This window comes from Canis lupus, chromosome 30 (assembly GCF_003254725.2).
Source record: "Canis lupus dingo isolate Sandy chromosome 30, ASM325472v2, whole genome shotgun sequence".
NCBI lineage: Eukaryota > Metazoa > Chordata > Mammalia > Carnivora > Canidae > Canis > Canis lupus.
This window is the reverse complement of record NC_064272.1, coordinates 18,057,172-18,080,767: the sequence shown is the minus strand read 5'-3', so window position 1 is coordinate 18,080,767 and position 23,596 is coordinate 18,057,172. Positions and strand designations below refer to the sequence as shown.

At 41.6% G+C, this 23,596-nt stretch overlaps 1 protein-coding gene across 3 annotated transcripts in view; it reads left to right on the top strand.

Moving 5' to 3' along the window:
• Positions 1–23,596, top strand: part of GNB5 (G protein subunit beta 5) — a 42,082-nt gene that overhangs the window by 4,391 nt on the left and 14,095 nt on the right. For all 3 annotated transcript variants that reach the window (XM_035708804.2, XM_025472771.3, XM_025472772.3), the window contains 4 exons: positions 6,214–6,350; positions 9,377–9,418; positions 11,860–11,936; positions 16,100–16,232. In XM_035708804.2, the coding sequence (XP_035564697.1) occupies positions 6,214–6,350; positions 9,377–9,418; positions 11,860–11,936; positions 16,100–16,232 (389 nt within the window). The remainder of the gene's footprint in view (positions 1–6,213; positions 6,351–9,376; positions 9,419–11,859; positions 11,937–16,099; positions 16,233–23,596) is intronic.

The following is a 23,596-nucleotide window of genomic DNA, read 5'->3' as shown; positions in this document are numbered from 1 at the left end:
TCACACAGCTCTCAAAACTAGAAGGGTCTGACTGCTTTACCTTTAGTCCATAGGTGCAAAAAGTTTCCTTCTCCTCCCCACGACCTGTATGGGCAAGGAGACTGCTGAGCTCCAGGGAAGGGTTAAGGGGATGCCCTACGGTTCTGCAGCTACTCTAAGGAAAAATGGGGAGTAGACACCAGAGTTCAGGCTGCTAGGGTAGCTCTCCTTCTCACCCTGCTAGGCCATCTCAGGCAGTTGAGATTTACATTAAAAGGGGGAAAAATCCATGTGTGTGTATGAAAAGGTATCAATATTAATTTAAAAAGTCCCAAGCATATATATAACATGATCTCATTAGCTTAAACAAGGAATGCTGGTATATGCATTGAATTTGTGGCAGGATACATGAGAAACTAGTTACCTCTGGAGAGGGCCCAGCAGAGTGAGGGGAAGTAGAGATACCTTTTGCTTTATATCCATCTGTGCATTTACTGCTTTTATAATAAAAAAAAAATTATAAGAGTACTGGAATGGGAGTCAAGATCAAGAACAAAGAAGAGAATTCAACGTTACAGACTCTTTAACTTGAAATTAAACTGAAGAATGATCCAGAAAACAAGCTGAAAGCAGAGCAGGAGGCATGTGGTTTATTTCAGCCAACATGTATGGCAGCCTTATGGGGCTGTGGGGGGCTTCTTCCAGATTCCCAGCTTCATTGGGGCAGATTCTAATCTAGTCTAGGAACAAAGCAACTCAAAGAAGATTTATGTAGTTTCTCTAAGAACAAATGCAGATGAAATTTGGACAAGTCACAGGACTTATCAGATGCTATTCACTCTTCTATCTGTTCTAAATGAAACCTCGTGAAAAGTTTTGTTTTCAAAGGTTATATTATGGGCAGAGCCTTGAACTGTTCTGATTTTATGATGTAGCGAGAAATCGAGGAAAACTGAATTTCTGGATTAGTCTGAAGCAAATATATTGATTGACTTTTTCCATGTTCTAAGGAGATATGCTGCGTGTCCTGAAGCTAGAAGTGAGTTTCCCTATAACCTAATCCTCTCGCTGCTGCTCTTCCACATGCTGCCTGCAGCCATGAGAGGGAGCAGAAAGCAAACCTGCCTGGCTTTGGCTCTGCATTCATACCTGCACACCAGCTAGCTAATACAAGTGTCTCCAGGGTACCATCATAATAAACTTAATGCCCACTATAACAAATTTAGAAATATAGAAGGGGATCCCTGGGTGGCGCAGCGGTTTGGCGCCTGCCTTTGGCCCAGGGCGCGATCCTGGAGACCCGGGATCGAATCCCACGTCGGGCTCCCGATGCATGGAGCCTGCTTCTCCCTCTGCCTGTGTCTCTGCCTCTCTCTCTCTCTCTGTGACTATCATAAATAAATTAAAAAAAAAAAAAGAAGAAATATAGAAGAAAAGCCATTCATAACCCCACCACCCACAGGTGCTCACTTTTAATATTTTGAGGTATTTCGTAGCTTAGGATTTTATATTTGTGCATATTATTTGTGAGCATACTTTAAATTGCACTAGATTTAGAGTTGGAGCCTAATTTTAATTTAACACAACGGATTAAATAACTCCCATGTCATTTTACCATTCTTTTTAATGTCAGTATTTTGCAATAATTATATGGAGCCATGCAGTACTCCATCTGAAGGACTGTACCATAGCTTAGCCTATCCAGCTTTTAATTAGGGAATGCTGAGGAGACTTTTTCTGTGTGTAGCTAATGTATGTTTTGAAACAATTCCAAAATCTCAAGCACAAATGAGGTAATATGATTGCAGATGATTTCCTTCCCTCCAAATGTTTGTGGGTTTTGTTTCTATCCCATCCTATGCGATCCAGGGATAGAATCAGACACAATTTTTAAAATATTTGTATTTTTTAATTGAAGTATAGCTGACGCACAATGTTACATTAATTTCAGGTGTACAACAGTGATTTGACAACTCTGTGGGTTATGCTGTGCTCACCACAAGGGTGGCTACCATCTGTCACCATACAACTCTATACAATATCATTGACTGTATTCTGTCTGCTATCTCCTTCTATCCCCATGACTTTTTACTCCATAGTTGGAGTCCTGTATCTCCCACTCTTTACTCATCTTGTCCATCCGCCCACCTCCTCCCCTCTGGAGGCCATCAGTCTCTTCTCAGTATTTATGGGTCTGCTTCTGCTTTTTGTTTGTTTGTTTTGTTTTTTTTTAGATTCCACATGTAAATGAAATCATATGATATTTGTCTTTCTCTGTCTGACTTATTTCATCTAGCTTAATACCCTCTGGATCCATCCATGTTGTCATAAATTTTAAGATCCCATTCTTTTTTTACAAAACGTATGCCATTCTGTGTGTGTATATATATATATCTCACATCTTCTTTATCCGTTCATCTACCAATGGACACTTGGGTTGCAAAATGAGTTTTTTAGAATTAGCTTTGGATAATTTTTCATCCTTAATTCCTTAGATCTTCTACCAAATAGTGGCCATCAAAGACTATGTATTGGTGCAAAATTTGGAAGGCAGTTCAGCCTCCCCTTGCTTTTACTCCAATTCCTATGGATCCTTCAAAACCAGGTACCTGGGACATCTCCTCCTGATGGCACACCTGCCAGCAGGGTCAGCCATGTCACCTTTGGCTCCGTGACACCTCTGTCATTGCACTGCAGTTGTGATCTGTATGCAGGTCTGTCTGTCCCCTACAGATGGTGAGCGCAGGAAGAGCAGGGACTGTCTCATTCTTTTCTGTACCCAAGCATCCAGCATAGAACTTGGCATATACTAGGGGTTCTGGAGGCATCCTTCAGGCTCTTTAACTTAACAGATGTGAGATTTGCCAAATAGAAGCAGGATGGAGTGGGTTGGGAGTAAACCTATATATGAGAAAGGAAAATGCAGTGAGAATAAATAATTAGTAGCTGGGATGCGGTCAGATTCACATTATATAAGGAAGGCCCCATATCGGTTGGATGAGCCATCTTTTTAATTAATTTTTTTATTTTTGTGAGAAGAACATAAAACAGCTGTGGTTGTCCCAAGGCTGAATTGGGGAAAGCAGCAATAATATCAGTGTGATGTTTCAAACCAAAACACAATATGCTCACAGCTCTCAACTGGTTCACACTTAGGTAAATAGTCTATAAGAGTTTAGAGAAAAAAAAAAAGAGTTTAGAGAATTCACTATCTTTAAACTATATTCAGTATGTTTTTAAGAATGTATCTATGAAATACTAGTGTGCCATTTGTGGCAATAAATAATGCAATGTTTTAGCAGAAGTGATAGCATAATAACTGCACATTCATGTAGTACTTTTTTAAAAGATTTTATTTTTAAGTAACCTCTACATGCAGCGTGGGGCTTTACCTTATGACCCTGAGATCAAGAGTTGCATGCTCCACCAGCGGAGCCAGCCAGATGCCCTTCATATAATACCTTAGAGTTCAGCAAGTATTTTTTATAGTTTGGGTTTTCACAGAGACTTTTAACTTATTCACACTCATTTTCTTTTATCACACAAAAAAATGGGTTAACTAAATGAAACCAAGACTTCTTGGAGAAGTAGCTGATTCTAGGGCCAGAGCAGGGAAAGAACCTGAGCCTGGAATAAGAAGTGCTTAGAGAGATAGGGACATGTCAGAGGTCCTGGGTGCTTGCTTGATGGGGCTCCTATGGAGCAAATCGGGGACTAGTTGAGCATCAAAATAAATAATAATACTAAAGGATTATAACCCCTTGAATAAAGTGAGAATCCATGAACCCATCTAATATAGATGGATGAATAAATACATTGAAGAGGAGAGGAAGCTCCTTTTATTAGAAAGGCAACTAAAAATGCAGAGGGTATGATGGTATTAGGAAAATCACTTGCCAACTATCATTATAACCCATTCAGGCAAGAATCATTAACAGATGTTAAAACAGGATATTCAAGTTTGAAGAGTGACGGGGTATTTCTGTAGTCTCAGAGTACATCCCCACAGGACACTTTTTCATTACACAAGACAAAATGGTAACTCTCCACTGAGGAAACCTGGCAGACACCACCTCAACCAAATGGTCCGCGTGAACAGTGCCAGTGATAGGACCAACGGACAGCAGGTGCTTCCTGATGGGGCATGCTGGTGGGGACTCAGCATCAGTCTGTGGTGTACCTGCCAAGTACGCATCACCTGAATCTGATCTTGAGCAGACCAGCCCACACTGGGAAACTAAGTAGCTGGAAACTAAAGAAACATGACAATTGAATGCAGCACCTTGTCTTGGATTTTCTTTTGCTGTAAAGATATTATTGGGACAATGGAGAGTATCTCAGTAAAGTCCATAGATTGCACATAGCATTGTTTCAGTGTTAATTTTCTGACTTTGGTAATATATTATAGTTATGTAAGAGTTCCTTGTTTTTAGGAAATACACAATGCAGTGTTTAGAGAGAAGGAGGGAGGATTTCTGTGAAGGGGCGCTGTTGTCGTGGCCTTAAACCACAGTCCACCTCAATGTTCGTAGTGGCAATGTCCACAATAACCAAACTGTGGAAGGAGCCACAATGTCCTTCAACAGATGAATGGATTTTAGATGTGGTATATATGTATACAATGGAATATTACCCAACAGAAAGGATGAATACCTACCATTTACATTAACATGGATGGAACTGGAGGGTATTATGCTGAGTGAAATCAGTCAACTGAAGAAAGACCGCTATCATATGATTTCACTCATATGTGGAATGTAAGAAATAGTGAAAGGAACTATAAAGGAAAAGAGGGAAACTGAGTGGAGAAAAATTAGAGAGGAAGACAAACCATGAAAGACTCTTAACTCTGGGAAACAAAGAGTTGCAGAAGGGGAGGTGGGGGGAATGGGGTAACTGGGTGACGGGTACCAAGGAAAGCACTTGATGGGATGACCACTAGGTGTTATACTATGGGTTGGCAAATTGAATTTAAATTTTAAAAAATGAATTGAAGTAAAAACAAAACAAAACCACAGTCCAGTCTGGACCTCTCTGCCCTGTTTCTATGAGGGAAGTGGTACTTCCCCAGCAAGTTCCAGCAGCTCCCGGGAAGGAAGAGGATCAGCTGCCTTGCCTCCCACCACCCATGTTGTGCTGCTGTGCTAAGATACCACACCTTTCCTGGGGCTGTCCCTTGCCTCAAATGCCCCTTTTCCCTCCCCACCTGCCTAGGGAACAGCCCAGCTGGGAGGTTTGGAGGAGGAGAAGTGGAGGGGGTTGTTAGGTGCCCCAGTTTTTCCTTCTGGCACAGCCTTTAACCAGAGGGCAGGGGCACTGCCTCAGTTTCCTCACTTCTAGATGTGAGGCCAGGACTAGACGGTCTGTTCATGGGAACATGGCTCCTTCTGGTACTGCTCGGTGACAGACTCTAAGATAAGCCCTTGAAAGGTCTTCTTGATTCTCGGGGAAGAGGCCATAGGTCCAGCCCCTGAAAGATTCCTTTTTGGAGTGCCTCCCTGGTGTGGGTTGCTTGTGTAGATCATGTGTTTAGACTTCTAGAATATTGATCTCTACTGACACCATAAGTTTTCAGTAAACCCATGGGTGTACCATTTAGTGGCTGCCCCATTCATTCTTGCCTGCGGCATGTGAATAGAGCACCTTCATGTCCCAGGCCAGAGCTAGGTACGGGGGAATCACTTAGGATCTGTCAAGCAGCATGGGTGCACATTCTGGCACCTAATGGGACAGTTTTTGTAGAGTCACTTTTCCATGTGATTGGAAAGGTAGGTAAAAGAACCAGAAGCTGCAGCTTTACTCCCAGTTGGTTGTATGAACTTGTTTTAGCCAAAGAACCCCTGTGAGCCTCAGTCTCCTCACCTGCTAAATGGGGACAGTGGTCTCACTCTGCTGCTCGCCCTGCCCACCCCACAGAGCTGTAGCCCTCCAGTGGGAGAATTCTGTAGAGTGGAAGGAGGGAAGGAAGTCTATGTATATGAAGTAGTCTTGTTATAGATCTCTCAGCATACAGAGATGGAAATGCTTTGAAGATTGTAGGGTATTAAGCACAAAGACAGAATGACAGTGTTGTCTCTACCCTCTCCTGAGTTTAAGAGAGAGCGTTGTGAAAGTATAATAGTAAAAAGCAGGAAAATCTATGGCCACAAAGAAAGACCAGTGTCATCCCTTTGCCAGCATATGGCTCAGAATCTGGTCCTTGGTGACAGAACTGATTGTAGCTTGTCCTTCTAGTGCACCAGGTGGCCGAGCGGGTGGAAGCCCTGGGGCAGTTTGTCATGAAGACCAGAAGGACCCTCAAAGGCCATGGAAACAAAGTTCTCTGCATGGACTGGTGCAAAGATAAGAGAAGGATCGTGAGCTCATCCCAGGTATGTGGCACCTGCTCTGTGATGGTGAGCATGTGTCTAACTTTATAGCTAAAGAAGAAAGAGCACTTTCCTTTTCAAAAAACCTTTTTTTGCCCTTTATGACTGCTTATTCCCCACAGGATGTGAGCTAGCATAGTTAAGAATTCTTTGCATACTGTAGAATGTCAGTAACTTTAGATTTGGAGTTGGTAATAACTGAAACGTGAACTCTGTTTGAGAAACTATTCAAAATTATTTCTTCCTCGGCATTTTTCAGGGTTGTATTTGTGAATAAAACCATTTTTTTAGAAAGTGGGTTTTTTTTTAACCCAAAATTGAGCACATAAACGGCTGTGGCTTTGTTCAGTTTAAGAGTTCATCAATTTTTATGCCTTAAAGAACAAATGTAAGGTACATATTTTGTAGAGTATTGTTTTTTTCATTCATTTTATCTAGTTGACATAGTTTATTTTACATCTTATGTATTAGTGTTATCTATTGCTGCATAACAAATTACCCCCAAATTCAGCAATTAAAACCACAAATATTTATTATTTCACATGGTTTCCAAGAGCCAGGAATCTGGAGCAGCTTGTGTGGGTGGTTCTGGCTCAGAGAACCATGGGGGTGGTGACAGCCAGGATGGTGGTCAGGGCCGAGGTCATGGCACAGCTCGGCTAAGGCAGAAACTCACTTCCAAAATGGCTCGTTGGCCAGAAGCCCTAGTTCTTCAGCACGTGGACCTTTCCATTGGGCAGCTTACATGATCGTAGCCAGCCTTCCCCAGAGCAAGAGAGGGAGCCAGAGGCTGAAGCCATGAGTGACACTCCATCACTTCTGCTATGTTCTGCCAGTCACACAGACCAACCCCAAGACCACGAGGGATACAAAAGTATGGCTATCAGGAGGCTGTTATCACTGCTTGGTACTTTTTATGCCTATTTTGATGTAACATGAATTGAATATAAAATTATAAACTGAAGTCATAGATTTTTATGGCCAGTTTGGGCTCCCCCCATCCCTGCCTTCAGCCCCACTCTTCCAAAGGACCATTTGGGGTTTTTTATTAGCCCTTTTATATATAAAAACTGCATATTCTAAATAATCCACACACTCTAACGTCTATGTCAGCTTGTGTTTGATAAGGACAGGTTTCATTAGTCTCCTATATTACCCACAGATCTAATATGTCACTTTGTACTTGCTTTCTTTCATGTTCATAAAAAATTTTATCTCTTAGGTATTTGACCGCATTAAAAAGACACTGCGAAAGAGAATAAATCCCCACCACTCTGTCGCAAGCATTATTACTATTTTAGAGCATTTCTTTCCAGACTTTTTTTTTTTTATGAAGTGATTCTCAAGATATACATGTTGCTACCTAGCCTTTTTGACTTTCTTTATCCTTAAAAGTATAATATATGTTGGATTTTTCTGTCACTCGTGTACTGTTCTTATTAGGGAAGAGGAACACCACTGACATGCTCCATCCATCCACCTCTGCTATAGTGGGGTGGGTGTGGGAGGAAGCTGGAAACAGTAGGAACATTCTGGAGCAGACGCAGTGACTCAGAGCAGCCCTTCTCCCTTGAAGGCAGGAGATTAATCAGCCTGACTGCGTAGGTTAGGGCTTGGGTGGAGGCGGTCTCTCCAGGTACATGGGCTCCTGATGTATAAATCTGTGCTCGTGGAGAGGCCCACGTTTGGTTTTATGGCTGATTTTAGGCTCTTGGGTACCTTTTTCTCTCCCGTGAACACAGTGGGTGGGCAGTGGGACAGACAGGCAGGCAGTGTGGTGGAGGAAGACACCAAAGGGAACACCAACTTGGGCAATGCACTGAGTCAGTCCCCCGGCACAGCAGGCGAGGCTCCGGGTGTGGAGGACCCCAGGGTGCAAGCCTGAAGCTCCATCTCTGTTTTTCTGCTCTGTTACCTTAATCTACCCCATATGTTGTTGTGTTTGGGCGTTTAGTTAGAGAAATGAGACTGGAAGAACCAGTGTGCTTCGGAGTTTTGAAAGGCTCCAGATTGCCCACTCTGACTTTGTTTCTGGGCCCTTCAGCCACACACAGAGGGAATATGGAAATCTTCCAATAGATTATACAAAGAAAGCAACTGTGTCACTTTAGATAATCAGACCTTGCTTGTACCTCTAAGCGGCATCTCTTCTACCCTCACCTCATTGTTCAGATTTGGCTCCAAATGGCTTCAATGATTACAAAAACCAAGTCTGCCATGGAGGCTACAGAATCTTCCATATTCTTCCTCTGCCAGGCAGAGCCTGGGGGCCCAGACGACCTGCACACCATGTGCTGGGCAGGTGACAGCATTGTAGGGACCAGGGCCTGTGTGGATTTATCTCCAGTGGGTTTGTATTACACATAGATGACACCTTGGTGACTCCCCACAGCCCCAGTGTGGTCTGCAGCAGCAGTTACAATGGAGGTTGCATTGCCAACCCAGGCCTATCCTCTACAGGTTCCCACAAGGGATCCCTACCATGATAGATGTCGTTCTCACCATAGATGTGAAATGTCAGGGGAAGTTAGGCTGATCTCAGGCCCACACAGCTCCAAGAAGTGGGCTAGGAATGAGGGTGGGGCTCTGACACAGCCTGCAGGGAGCACAAGGCACAGTACCCAGGATGGCTAGTGGGGGTGGCGAGGAAGAAAGTAAGAGACCATTAGTTACCTGTCAAGTACCTGGAGATAATTTCAGGTTTGTCTCACCCCCATATAGCTTTTTGACAGGGTATGGTGGGTGATGACAATGTACCAACAATTAGGGCTTGGTTTCTAAATGGTATAGAAGTCTTTGTATTCCTATGATGAGTATAAAGTTGAGAACTGAGCCTTTAATCAGGCTGGACCATTCGGTCCCCCATTCACTCCCTATTTGTTCAAAGATAGGCTGGAGGGTGTTGATTACCCAGGTACTTCCCCTGGCTTTGTCCTGCACACTGCCCACCCAGACATGGCTCTTCTGAGCAGTTCTCACCTATAAGGACTGGCTGACAACTCCTGAGCAGTTTATTCTTTTCCCTCCAGGATGGGAAGGTGATCGTGTGGGATTCCTTCACTACTAACAAGGTAAGATATTGTTCCTGGTGCACTGAGTAGCACCCCAGAACCCCAGCCTTGTCCTCTTCCCCTCCAAATACCCCTAGTCATGGTCATCCTGCTTCTTGGGTGCCTGTCTGGGGACAGAAACCTCAGGAAGAGGCCCATCTGTGTTCAGATAGCTCAGCAGCCCATGGCAGTGTCGGTTCCTCTCCTGGGCTGAAGCCCCTCACCCGGGAAAGAGCATGCAGAGCCCCCAGAGAGGATGCTAGCACTAAAACCAGGCAGGCTGGCCTGGAAAGCTTGTCACCTTCACACGTGCATTTATTATTTTTCTTCTAAGTGATGGTAAGAGGTTCATGAATCCCCAGCTTTCTCTGCCCTCTGTGCCTTTGACCAGACTCTGTAGCACTGTGGACATGAGCCGACAGTGGTGGGGAAGTTGAGGGTGTAGGGGGGGTTGAGGTGACTGTCCAGTGATATCCAGGCAATCTGACCTGGGCGTGCTCAGTTCCAAACTGGACTTACATTTAGACTCTTAACTAAAGTGAAAGGCCAAAATCTATGTGTAGATGTGCTTACAAGCCTGCATCAGGTTGCCATTTGTAGTAACAACTATTGAGTATTAAATACTGATTCTGTCATTTACATATAAAGGTCTTCTTTATCGCTATATAAGACAGACCTCTATCTGCCTCAAACTGAACAGCATCCATATTCCGCATTACTGAATGTGTTTAGTTAAGTGTTGTGGTAGGCAGTTGCTACACAACCTGGTGGGGGGCGGTTCTGGGTGCCAGAACCATCTTTTGGAGCAGAGTCCCTAATGGTCAGGCCCCCGGGGAATAATAAAGATGGCAACTTAACAGTCTGCAAGGGGCTTTCCCATCCCGCACCTCCTTCCACGGAAGCCTGTGCTTCTCCCAGCGCACCTTAGCGTCCTCAGTAGTGTGTGGGGTTCTATTGCTACTGTTTAAGCCTTACATGCCATTGAGCACACACCGTCTGATTTCTGGGGAGCCGTGGTGTTGCCACTGTGGCCTCTGGCAGGAAACATAGTTATTACTTATAAGGAATGGGGCCTGGGGTGCCTTGTGGTGAGAGTGGCCATTTGCCACAGTGGATTATTCTTGGCATCTGAAAGGCTATAGACTATGTCAGAATTTCCACAAGCAGTATCAGGGCCTGTGTTTCTCCCACAAAAACACGGTGAATCATAACAGGAAAGAAGACAGGCACTCGAATGTACTTTAGGAATCATCGTCTCCCTTTACTGATGGTCTCCCCAGATGGCTGGCCTGGATGGGGCCATACATCTTGCTGGTGTTGGAACCAGGAACCAGGGTCCATGTTTCTCATGAAAATAAGACCACAGACTCAGAAGGTTTTACATTGTGGCTTTGTTGTTTGCCTGTTGGCATTCAGGAGAACGTGGTGACCCGACCACCAGCCAGGAGCAGGAACTGCCACACCTAGTTCTCATTGCTTCCAGTTACAGGTCCTCTATCACCTGTGAGCACAACTCAGGATCACTCTGCCCACCCCCTCCCCCACTCAGACCTTCCCAGGACTGCTTTCAGGGCCCATGGGGGACAGAGGCTCTTGTATACTCCCAAGGAAACAACACAACACATGTGTAGAATCATTTAAGAATAGATATTGAAAATAGGGGGAATCTAAGTAAATAAGGTAAAGCAAATAACTGAAGTGAAAATCAGACCTTTCAAAGAAGATGGGGCCCCCTATTCATTCAGAAGACCCGGGGGAGTATAACATTAAGAAATAAGTAGGGGTGCCTGGGTGGCTCTCTTTGTTGAGCATCTGACTCTTGGTTTCAGCTCAGGTTGTGATCTCATGGGTCGTGAGGTTGAGCCCCACAATGTAGGGGCTCCATGCTCAATGGGGAGTCTGCTTAAGGGTTCTGTTCCTCCCCCTGCTTGTTCTCTCTCTCTCTCTCTCTCTCTCTCTCTCTCACAAATAACTAAATCTTTCTAAAAAGAGTGAGGGCAGCCCGGGTGGCTCAGTGGTTTAGTACCTGCCTTTGGCCCAGGATATGATACTGGAGACCCCAGATCGAGTCCCACATTGGGCTCCCTGCATGGAGCCTGCTTCTCCCTCTGCCTGGGTCTCTGCCTCTCTCTCTCTCTGTCTCTCATGAGTAAATAAATAAAATCTTTTAAAAATTAATTAATTAATTAAAAAGAGTGAGAGAGAAATAAAATGTTACAAGTGTTGTTTTGCTGGCTGGGATTTTTAGCTCTCAGAATATATGACCTGCACTTTAGTTGATTATGAAGGGCTAAGTCTCCTCATCAGTCCCAAACTGATCTTCACCCCACACCACTGCCCTTTCAAATGGTAATGGGATTTAGCAGGAACTCCGTAATTTCATTTTGTGAAAAGTAAACTTTAATACATCTGTGAGGAAGCACTGCTCATTCCTTCTATGAAGCTTGCATTCTGTGTTTCAGGAGCACGCGGTCACTATGCCCTGCACATGGGTGATGGCCTGTGCGTACGCCCCGTCGGGATGTGCCATTGCATGTGGGTAAGTAGCAGCAGCTTTTCAGATCTCCCATTAGCCATAAAATACCATTTGATGGGCAAAAACAAGCAAACAAACAAGAACTTACTGTTTTTGCTGTTTACTGACTACGCGATGTGATGTGTTCAGTTCCTCCCTGAACTTCATGAAAGAAGAAACTACAAATGCTTATCTTCGGTACAGACCAAAGGTAGCTTGAGTTTCAAACCTGCCCCCTCTACTCTTGAATGCTGTTGGTGGGGACTATAAATTGATGCAAACATTTTGGAAAACATGTTGGTAATGTGTATCAGAAGCCTTGAAAAATTTATAACCTTTTATCTAGTGATTCCGCATCTAAGAACTTGTTTGAAAGGAATGACCCAAAATATAGAAATTCCATACAAGCAATAATATTGTAGCATTATTTAAAATTAAAAAAAAGAAGGGTGGGGAGGGATAGTGTGTCCATCAAAGGAAATCATTAAGTGAATTGTAGTACATGAGTTGAAGGGAATATTTTATACAACCATTAAAAAGGGAACTTCTTAGTTACAGTAAGTGAAAAGAACATCCAGGTTGCTAGGGAGATTGTGTTTTATTCCCTATTCTCCTAGAGCTCAGTTTAACAGAGTTGGCAGTGAGACCTGTAACTAACATAATTTTCTGTCCTTGTGTTAAACAATTCTGGAACCATCCAAAATGTCTCTACCATAGGTTCCCAGCCATGTTTAGAAAGGAGGCACTAACAAGTCTGTGATGACCAAAAACATCCAATAATAGTTCTTTGTGGATGATGGGACTATGGGGTTTTTCTCTTTTTTTTATAATTTTTGTAATTTTCTCTCTCTTTATAATTTTCCATCTTTAAAAATAAACATAGGGATCCCTGGGTGGCGCAGCGGTTTAGCGCCTGCCTTTGGCCCAGGGCGCGATCCTGGAGACCCGGGATTGAATCCCACTTCGGGCTCCCGGTGCATGGGGCTTGCTTCTCCCTCTGCCTATGTCTCTGCCTCTCTTTCTCTCTCTGTGTGACTATCATAAAAATAAAAAAATTAAAAAAAAAAGATTCTTTTAAAAAAAAATAAATAAATAAAATAAACATATTTATTTTTATAATCAGGAGAAAAAAGTTTCAAAAATCCAAAAATGAAAACCCTTGGTCTCCAAGCAAAACGTTTGGAGCCTTCTCCAACCAGAGTCACACCAGTGGTCATCCTCAACATCCCTCCCTTTTCGTGGATGTTTGGGGGCATCTTTCCATTCACTCCCCATTTGACAAGACCCTGTGTACCTTTGGAACCCATGTTCACACACATGTATTTTATATTTTCTAATTTTTTTAATAATTCAAAAGTAGGCTGTATTTCCATTTTATAACGGAATGGTAATATTTATATAAAATTCATTCCCATTTACTTCTTGTAATAATATGAGGTAAGCACAATAAAAGACACACATACACACATGATATATATAGATGTATATGTATTTATATATGCTACATATATAATACATTTAATTAGCTGTAGGTGTGTATATACACACATACACTAAGATAAGTGTAAGGGAGTTCGGCCAGCTGTATAGTTAGGAGACACAGTCCCCGCAAAACTTCTGCCACTTTAGATATCAGCCACAAATTTGGGAGTCCCCACAACCACCCTCAGGTTTGATAATTTGCTACAACAACCACAGAACTCAGGAAAGCGCTATAATACTTAGGCTCACAGTTTTAAAACAGTGAAAGGATACAAATTAGAACCAGCCAAAGGAAGAGGTGCACAGGACAGGGTCTAGGAGGGGTCTAAACCTAGAGCTTCCCATTGTCCCCTCCCTGTGGAGTCACGGACGGCATTACCTCCTGCCCACTACGCATGATGGTACACGGAGTATTATCAGCCAGGGAAACTCGCCTGAGTCTTTGGTGGCAAGAGTTTTTACTGGGCCTCAATCACATACTGCCTATGTGGCTGGCCGTCAGTCTCCAGTATGTCCTCGAGGTTTAGGCAAATATCTTTAGTTTCTTGTTCATCTGAGGAGGTCAGAACTCACCATGCATGTCCTGAAGCCCCCACCAAAAATCACACTGTTAGATTGTCTATTAGCCAAAGCTGTTCTCCGGGCAGGCAGGCCATTCCAGGGGCTCAGGGATGACCTCCCAGCAGCCAAGGATAAAAGCTGACCTCTCCTATGAGAGGACAGCTTTTCTTTTTTTTTTTTTTTTGACAAGCTTTAGATTTTATTTATAGTTTATACTTGAATGAGATCCATCTCCTCAAGTCTAGCTTAATGCTCCTTAGCTATAAATGATGGCTTCGTGTCTTTGGCCTGGGGGTCAGGAGAAATCAGTAAAAAAAAAAAAAAAAAAAAAAAAAAGAGCCATGAAGATGATTATTTTGCCCCAATGCATAAGAGATTTTTTTTCTCCTTGAAAGAAAGAGCCCTTACTCATTAGAAATAGTAAATACATTTTTAAATACTCTGGGATAATATGTTTCTAACTGGGCATTAATGGTAGCACATGCATAGAGTTGGAGGAGTTACATAATTTCTCAATATTTGATACTGAGATATCAGCTATCTGATCCTATATTACAAAAAGAATATATTGGGTAGATCCTTCTGCAATACGCAATGGATATATAACATAGTGACCAATGTCTTTATTGTTTTATATTTATTTTTTTAGAGAAAGCAAGGGGGGTAGGGGCAGAGGGAGAGAACCTCAAGCAGACTCCCCACTGATCACAGAGCCTGATGCAAGGATCCATCTCCTGAACCTGAGATCACGATCGGAGTGGAAATCAAGAGTCAGCCACTTAACTGACTGAACCCTCCAGACACCCCGTGAACAATGTCTTTAACAGTAGTTTGGAAAATGGTTCTGTCAGTTATTTCTTGCTTGAACCCAGTGGGAAAATTTTCATGAGGGCAGGGGACCAGCAGGGAAGAGAATAATTTGATAGGGCCCAGGTAGACAGGTTGTTGGTAACAGCATGGTGCAGAGTGAGAGCTCAGGGAGGAGGAATGGCTGTGCCTTCATCTCACTCATATCTGTCTCCTGGCCCCGGCATGTGATAGATGGTCAGTGCCTGCAATGACTGCCTCACAGCTTGTTAGGAAACAAAAGCAGAGGGAGCTCTGGGTGTAAATATTGGTGAAATATCAACAAACATTTAAAATATGGGGTCCACACATCGGGCTCCCGGTGCTTGGAGCCTGCTTCTCCCTCTGCCTGTGTCTCTGCCTCTCTCTCTCTCTCCGTGTGACTATCATGAATAAATAAATTTAAAAAAAATAAAATAAAATAAAATAAAATAAAATAATAAAATAAAATAAAATAAAATAAAATAAAATAATAAAATAAAATAAAATAAAATAAAATAAAATAAATAAAATAAAATAAAATAAATAAAATAAAATAAAATAATAAAATAAAATAAAATATGGGGTCCAGTGGATGAGAAAAGAGCATCAAAAACTAAATTGAGCAGGGGCGCCTGGGTGGCTCAGTTGATTAAGTGTCTGCCTTCAGCTTGGATCATAATTCCAGAGTCCTGAGATGGACCCCCAAGTCGGGCACCTTGCTCAAAAAGGTCCCTGCTTTTCCCTCTCCCTCTGCCCCTCCACCTCACTCATGCTGTCTCTTTCTCTCTCAAATAAGTAAAACCTTAAAAAAAGAAGAAGTGGCAGCTGCTATAAAAGCTGAATGCAACGTGTGAACCTTGATTGGGCCCTGGCTCCCAAGGACAATGGGGAAGATTGAATATGGATGGCTTATTACCTCCTGTTATGAAATTTGTGTTAGTTTTTTCAGATGTGATAATGATCCAGTGGCTACCTAGGAGAGTGTTCTTTTTTTTTAGAAGAGGTAAATTTGTGAATTAAAGTACTTAAATGTAACATGTCATGTCTGCATTTACCTTCAAATGGGTTCAGAATTTGCTGCCACAAATATGACAAAATGCTAAGTTAGTGAATATAGATTAAGGTATCTGGGTGCTCATTGTACTATTTTTTCTTTCAGTTTTACAATACATTTAAAATCTTCAAAGTTGGAGGAAAGCTTATAATATATGATGCAGCCAAGGGAAAACATTCTGAAAAGATTACATGAATGAGAAAGTATACATGTATTCCGTTCTCTTAAATTAGCATTTGACACTTTTTTCTTCCCATGCTAGTGGCTTGGATAATAAGTGTTCTGTGTATCCACTGACGTTTGACAAAAATGAAAACATGGCTGCCAAAAAGAAGTCTGTCGCGATGCACACCAACTACTTGTCGGCCTGCAGCTTCACCAACTCAGACATGCAGGTACGTTAAGAGGTCATGTGGTGGGTCAGCCTGCCAGAGAGCAAGGGAAGTGACAGAGAACTAAGGAGAGGGGTAGCAGGGAGAGGAAGCTTTCCAGTGTCCCTGTTTATTATTATTATTGTTGTTGTTATTATATCTTATTCAAGCATAGTTAACATATAGTGTTATATTAGCTTCACATGCACAGTATAGTGATTCAACAGTTCTATGCATTTCTCACTGCTCATCTTGATAAATGTGCTCTTAATCCCCTTTATCTATTTCACCTATCACTAGGTATTTACCCCAAAGATACAAATGGAGTGATCTGAAGGGGCACCTGCACCCCATAGTTTATAGCAGCAATGTCCACAATAGCCAAACTATGGGAAGAGCCCAGATGTCCATCGACAGATGAATGGATAAAGAAGATGTGGTATATATATATGTGTGTATTTATGTGGTATATATACATATATATATATGTATATATATATGTGTGTGTATATACATATATACACAATGGAATACTACTCAGCAATCAAAAAAATGAAATCTTGCCATTTGCAACAATGTGGATGGAACTGGAGGATATTTTGCTAAGTGAAATAAATCAGTCAGAGAAAGACAATTATATGATCTCATTCACATGTGGAATTTAAAACCAAGCAGAGGGTCATAGGGGAAGGGAGGGAAAAGTAAGATGAAATCAGAGAGGGAGACAAATCATAAGAGACAATCATAGGAAACAAACTGGGGGTTGCTGAAGGGTGGGGGCATGGGGTAAAAAAAATCATCAATAAAGAGTCTTTTTTGGCTTGTCTCTTCTTTTTTCTGTTTCTTAAATTCCATATGTGAGTGAAATCATATGGTATTTGTCTTTCTCTGACTTATTTCACTTACCATTATAATCTCTAGCTCCATCTATGTTTTTGCAAATGGCAAGATCTCATTCTTTTTTATGACTGAATAATATTCCAGTGTGTAAGTGTGTGTGTGTGTGTGTGTGTGTGTGTGTGTATCTATATATATATACCACATCTTTGTCCATTGATCTATGGATGGGCACCGGGGTTGCTTCCATAATTTGGCTATGATAAATAATGTTGCAACAAACATAGGGGTGCATACATCTTTCTTAATTAGTGTTTTTATATCCTTTGGGTAAAATACCCAGTAGTGGAATTACTGGTGAGGAACCTCCATATTCTTTTCCACTGTGGCTGCACTAATTTGCATTCCTACCAATAATACAAGAGGGTCCTTTTTTTCTACATCCTGGCCAACACTTGTTATTTCTTGTGTTTTGATACTAGCCTTTCTGACAGGTTGAGGTAATAGCTCATTGTAGTTTTCATTTGCATTCTCCTGACAATGAGTGATGTTGAACATCTTTTCACGCGTCTTTTGGCCATCTATATGTCTTCCTTGGAAAAATGTATATTCAAGTCCTCTGGCATTTTTAAATTGGATCATTTGCTTTTTTTGGTATTGAGTTGTGTAAGCTCTTTCTTTATTTTGGATATTAACCCCTTATCAAATATGTCATTTGCAAAATCTTTTCCCATTCAATAGGTGATCTTCCTGTTTTATTCATAGTTTTCTTCACTGTGCAAAAGTCTTTTATTTTGGTATAATCCCAATAGTTTAATTTTGCTTTTGTTTCCCTTGGTCAAAGAGACATATTTAGAAAAATGTTTATATGGCCAATGTCAAAGAAATGACTGCCTCTGTTTTCTTCGAGGAATTTTATGGTTTCAGCTCTCATGGTTAGGTCTTTAATTCATTTTGAATTTATTTTTTGTGTATGGTAGTTCAGTTTCGTTCTTTTGCATGTACCTGTCCAGTTTTCCCAACATCATTTGTTGAAGAGACTGTCTTTTTTCCATTGTATATTCTTGCCTACTTTACTATTGACTGTAAAAGCGTGGATTTATTTCTGGAATCTCTTCTGTTCCATTGAGCTATGTGTCTGTTTTTGTGCTAGTACCATAATTCTGTGATTGCTACAGCTTTGCAGTGTATTTTGAAATCTGGGGTTTCAGTTTTGTTCTTTCTCAAGATTGCTCTGGCTAATTTGTGGGGTCTTTTGTGGTTCCATACAAGTTTTAGGATTGTTTGTTCTAGTTCTATGAAAAATATTGTTGGTATTTTTTAATATTGTTAGTATTTTAATAGGGATTGGATTAAATCTGTAAAGTCCTTTGGCTATTGACATTTTGGCAATATTGGTTCTGGAGTATGGAATATCTTCCCATTTGTGTTGTCTTCAGTTTCTTTCATTGATGTTTTACAGTTTTCAGAGTATAGATCTATCACCTCCTTGGTTAAGTATATTCTTAAGTATTTTCTTCTTTTTGGTACAAGTTGTCCATGGGCTTATTTTCTTAATTTCTTTTCTGCTGCTTCATTATTAGTGTATAGAAATGCAACATATTTCTATGTATTAATTTTATATCCTGCAACTTCACTGAATACATTTATCAGTTCTAGTAGTTTCTTTGCTGGAATCTTTAGGGTTTTCTATATATGCTCTCATGTCATCTGTAAATAGTGACAACTTACCTTCTTCCTTACCAAATTAGATGCCTTTTCTTTCTTTTTCTTGTCTGATTGTTGTGGGTAGAACTTCCAGTACTATGTTGAGTAAAAGTGGTGAGAGTGGGCATCCTTGTCTTGTTCCTGATCTTAGAGGAAAAGCTCTCAGTTTGTCCCCATTGAATATGATGTTAGCTGTGGCTTTTTTATAGATGGCCTTATGTTGAGGTATGTTCTTTCTAAACCTGCTTCATTGAGAGTTTTTTATCATGAATAGATGTTGAATCTTGCCAAATGCTTTTTCTGCATCTACTGAGATGATCAAATGGTTTTTATCTTTTCTCTTGTTATGTGAGGTATCATGTTGATTGGTTTGTGAATATTGAACCACCCTGCATTCTGGAATAAATCCTATTTCATCATGGTGAATGATTTTTTAGTGTGTTGTTGAATTCAGTTTGCTAATATTTTGTTGAGGATTTTTTGCATCTACGTTCATCGGAGATATTGACCTGTAGTATTCTTTTGTGTGTGTGTGTGTCTGTCTGTCTTAATCTGGTTTTGGTATCAGGATAACCCAAGTTTTGTAGAATGAATTTGGGAGCTTTCCTAGGTTTTGGAACGGTTTAATTGAATAGGTATTAACTCTTCTCTAAATATTTGGTAGAATTCATCTGTGAAGTCATCTGGTCCTGGAATTTTGTTTTTTGGGAGTTTTTTTTTTTTTTAATTAGTGATTCAATTTCATTGCTAGTAACCAGTCTATTCAAATTTTCTATTTCTTCTTGATTCTGTTTTGGAAAGGGATGTGTTTCTAGGAATTTATCTGTTTCTTCTAGATTACCGAATTTGTTGGTATATAATTTTTCATAATATCCCTTATAATCCTTTGTGTTTCTCTAGTGTAAGCTTTATTTCTTCTTCTTTATTTCTGATTATTATTTAGAGTTCTCTTTCTTCTTTTTTTGATGAGTCTGGCTAAAGGTTTATCAATTTCGTTGATCTTTTCAAAGAACCAGCTCCTGGTTTCATCAACCTGTTCTATTGTTTTTTTAGTCTCTGTGTCACTTATTTCTTCTTCTTTTTTTTTAAGAATTTTATTTATGTATTTATGTATTTATGTATTTATGTATTTATGTATTTATTTATTTATTTATGAGAGAGAGAGAGAGAGAGGCAGAGACATAGGCAGAGGGAGAAGCAGGCTCCCTATGTAGATAGAACCCGATGTGGGACTCGATATGGAACTCGATCCCGGAACTCTGGGATCACGCCCCCAACTGAAGGCAGACTCTCAACCACTGAGCTACCCTGGTGTCCTGATTTCTTTAATCTTGTTATTTCCTCTCTTCTACTGGCTTTGGCTTTTGTTCTTTTCCTAGCTCCTTTAGGTGTAAGGTTAGGTTGTTTATTCAAGATATTCTTGCTTCTTGAGGTACACCTGTATTGCTATAATTTTCCTTCTTAGGACAGTTTTTGCTATATCGTAACAATTTTGGGCTGTTGTGTTTTTGTTTTCATTTGTATCCATGTATATTCTATTTCCTCTCTGATTTCATGGTTGACCCACCCATTATTTAGTGGTCTGTTATTTAGCTTCCATTGATTTGTGTTCTTTCCAGATGTTTTCTTGTGATTGTGCTCAACTGTTGTACTTGGAAAAGATGAATGATATGATTTCAGTTTTTTTTTTTTAATTTATTGAGACTTGTTTTGTAGCCTAACCTGTGATCTATTCTGGAGAATGTTCTTTGTGCACTTGAAAACAATGTGTATTCCGCTGTTTTTGGATGGAATATTCTAATGTATGTTAGGCTCATCTGGTCCAATGTGTCCCTCAAAGCCACCATCTCCTTGTTCATTTTCTGTCTGGATGATCCATCCACTGATGTAAGTGGAGTGTTAAAGTCCCATATTATTATTATTATTGTATAACTGTCGATTTCTCCCTTTGTGTCTGTTGGTAGTTGCTTTATCCATTTAGGTGCTCTATGTTAGGTGCATAGGTGTTTACAATCGTTATATCTTCTTGTTGGAGTTTTCTCTTTGTCATTATGTAGTGCCCTGCTTTATCTTTTGTTACAGTCTTTATTTTAAGGTCTACTTTGTGCAGTGTAAGTGTCTTTCTTAACAGGAGAGGTGTGCTCTAGCAGCTGGCTCTAAGAGGGAGCTCCCGTTGTTTCTCATTGGTTATTATTATTTTTAATAAGTCAAAAATGGGAAAAGTCAGGGCTATTAATAAGAGAGAGCTGAGATAAACTGCATACCACATTCAACATCCTCCTCTAATTTACTTGGTGGTTATGGGAGTGGAACAGAGAACCTTCTAAGGGGGTGGAGATGCCTATCTTTCAGTCTGAGCAGTGGCTGCAACATGCTTAAATGTGTAAAACTTGAATGAGCTGCTGAGCTCCAGAGTTGTGCACTTTATACACCTCATTGTACTTACTTTATACTCCTGTTTTAACAATGCCAAAAGAAAAAGCTTTCAATAGTAAATCTGTTCCCTACTTCGAATAAACTGCAAGGTGAAAACAGTAGAATTTTAACACTTTGACTAAGTTTTTTAACAAGTCATAAAAGGATCCTTAGTTTATTCATTCATATCTATTTAGCAAATCTTCGTAGGTGCCCACCACCCACATTGCCAGATACCGCCGGTTCTGGAGGTGGACTCGCTCACACTCAGTCTCTGTTCTCAGGACCTTCATGGAAACCATCTGTGATTAACAGCGGGGGAAGCTGAAAGTTCAGAACGGGAGGGGTGGTGGCAAACTTGCTGAAATGGCAAGCCTTGGAGAAAGGGGGTGTTGCCAGTGAAGTGTGAGGGCAGCCCAGTGGGAGACAGGCAGCCTGAGAGGTGGGCAGGGCCAGATCAAAGGGGCCCCTGAGTCGGCCTGACCCTCGAGATGGACAGGGAACCATTGCAGGAGCTGGGTCAGATTTGGGTTTCTTTTAAGGAGAGTATCTGAGTCAGATTAAAGCCTTCCATGGCCCACTCTGGTTTCAGCTGGCTGAGGTCAGAAGGGGAGGCGAGTCTCGTGGCAGGGAGACCAGGTGACTGGCTGTTTAATTGCTGAGCAGAAGGGTGTTCGGACTCGGTGTGCAGTGTTTGCACCTGTTGTTTGCGACCAGGATTCTCATAGACCTGGACGGTAGAGAGCACTGTGGCTGGGCTGGCTGCAGTGGCCAGAACCAGGTGTCTTTGGGTCCCAGGAGCAGCCAAAGTAACACAGAACATTTAGCCTGGATGAAGGAAGGCTCAGAGGGATGCAAGAACAATGAGTCTTCAGATATCTAAAGTCCCTCTGGTGGAGTCGCATCACCCTCACCCTGTGTTACCACAGGTGCTGGAGGTGGAGATCAAAAGGGCACCTGTAAGCTAGAAAGTGCTTTCCTGCAAAGCAGGAGCTAGCCCAGGGTAGAGGTGGCCCTGCTGGCTACCACCGTGCGGATGCACCCTGGAAGACAGAGCAGGGTGAAGGTCTTGGCTCAGGGTCAGGCAGCTGGGATGAAATCCCGGCTTCACTGTGTTCTAGCGGCTCAGTCCTGAACAAAGTTGGGTTTTTAAAAGATTTTCTTTATTTATTTATTCATGAGACACAGGCAGAGGGAGAAGCAGGCTCCCTGGGGGGAGCTCGATATAGGACTCGATCCCGGGTCTCCAGGATCACTCCCTGAGCTGAAGGCAGATAGGTGCTCAACTGCTGAGCCACCCAGGTGTCCCCTAAACAAGATTTTATTCTGTTTTTTTATTCTTGGTTTTGGGGTTTTTTGTTTTGTTTTTTCGTTTTGTTTTGGTAGGCGGCACAGCAAAGTTTATTGAGCAATAGTAAAGTTCATCAAGTGATAGAGCACAAAGCTCTCGAAGAGGGCGGGGACCCGAGAGGGTTGCCCTTATTCCGTTTCCTGTTTCTCACTTTCAAGAGACAATGGTAGCAAATTCTTCTCTCATAAGGTATTCTGAGGATTGAATGGGATGATTTGTGTAAAATGCTTAGGATAGCCCCTGGTAAATATCAATAAATGTTAGGTTTGATTACTTCATTATTATTATTATTTTAAAGATTTTATTTATTCATGAGAGACGCAAAGACACAGGCAGAGGGAGAAACAGGCTCCATGCAGGGAGCCCAACGTGGGACTCGATCCCGGGACTCCAGGATCATGCCCTGGGCTGAAGGCAGGCGCTAAACTGCTGAGCCACTCAGGGATCCCTGATTACTTTATTTATTTTTTTACTTTATTATTATTAATAATCATAGCTTCCTGGGTGATTCAGATGCATGGCCTGGTTTGGGTACCTTAATGAATCTTAAGTTTCCTTCCATTTTGATAATCAAGGATGGAAAAAGAAAAAGTCAAGAGGCTGTCGTAAGATTACAATGTTAGGCCTACAAATTTTTTTTTTTTTTTAGATATATATACCATTGTTTTTTTTGTTTCGTTTTTGTTTTTGTTTTTGTTTTTATGATAGTCACAGAGAGAGAGAGGCAGAGACAAAGGCAGAGGGAGAAGCAGGTTCCATGTACCGGGAGCCCAACGTGGGATTGTGGGATTCGATCCTGGGTCTCCAGGATCGCGCCCTGGGCCAAAGGCAGGCGCTAAACCGCTGCGCCACGCAGGGATCCCAAATTTTTTTTTTTTTAAGATTTTATTTATATGGGAGAGTGAGAGACTACAAGTAGGGGTGAGGGAGAGGGAGGAGCATACTCTCCACTGAGCAGGGAGCCCAATGCAGAGCTCAATCCCAGAACCCTGGGATCATGACCTGAGCTTACCCAACTGAGCCACCCAGGGGCCCTATAACCTACAAATTCTCTACATTCTGAGTAAATGACTGACAA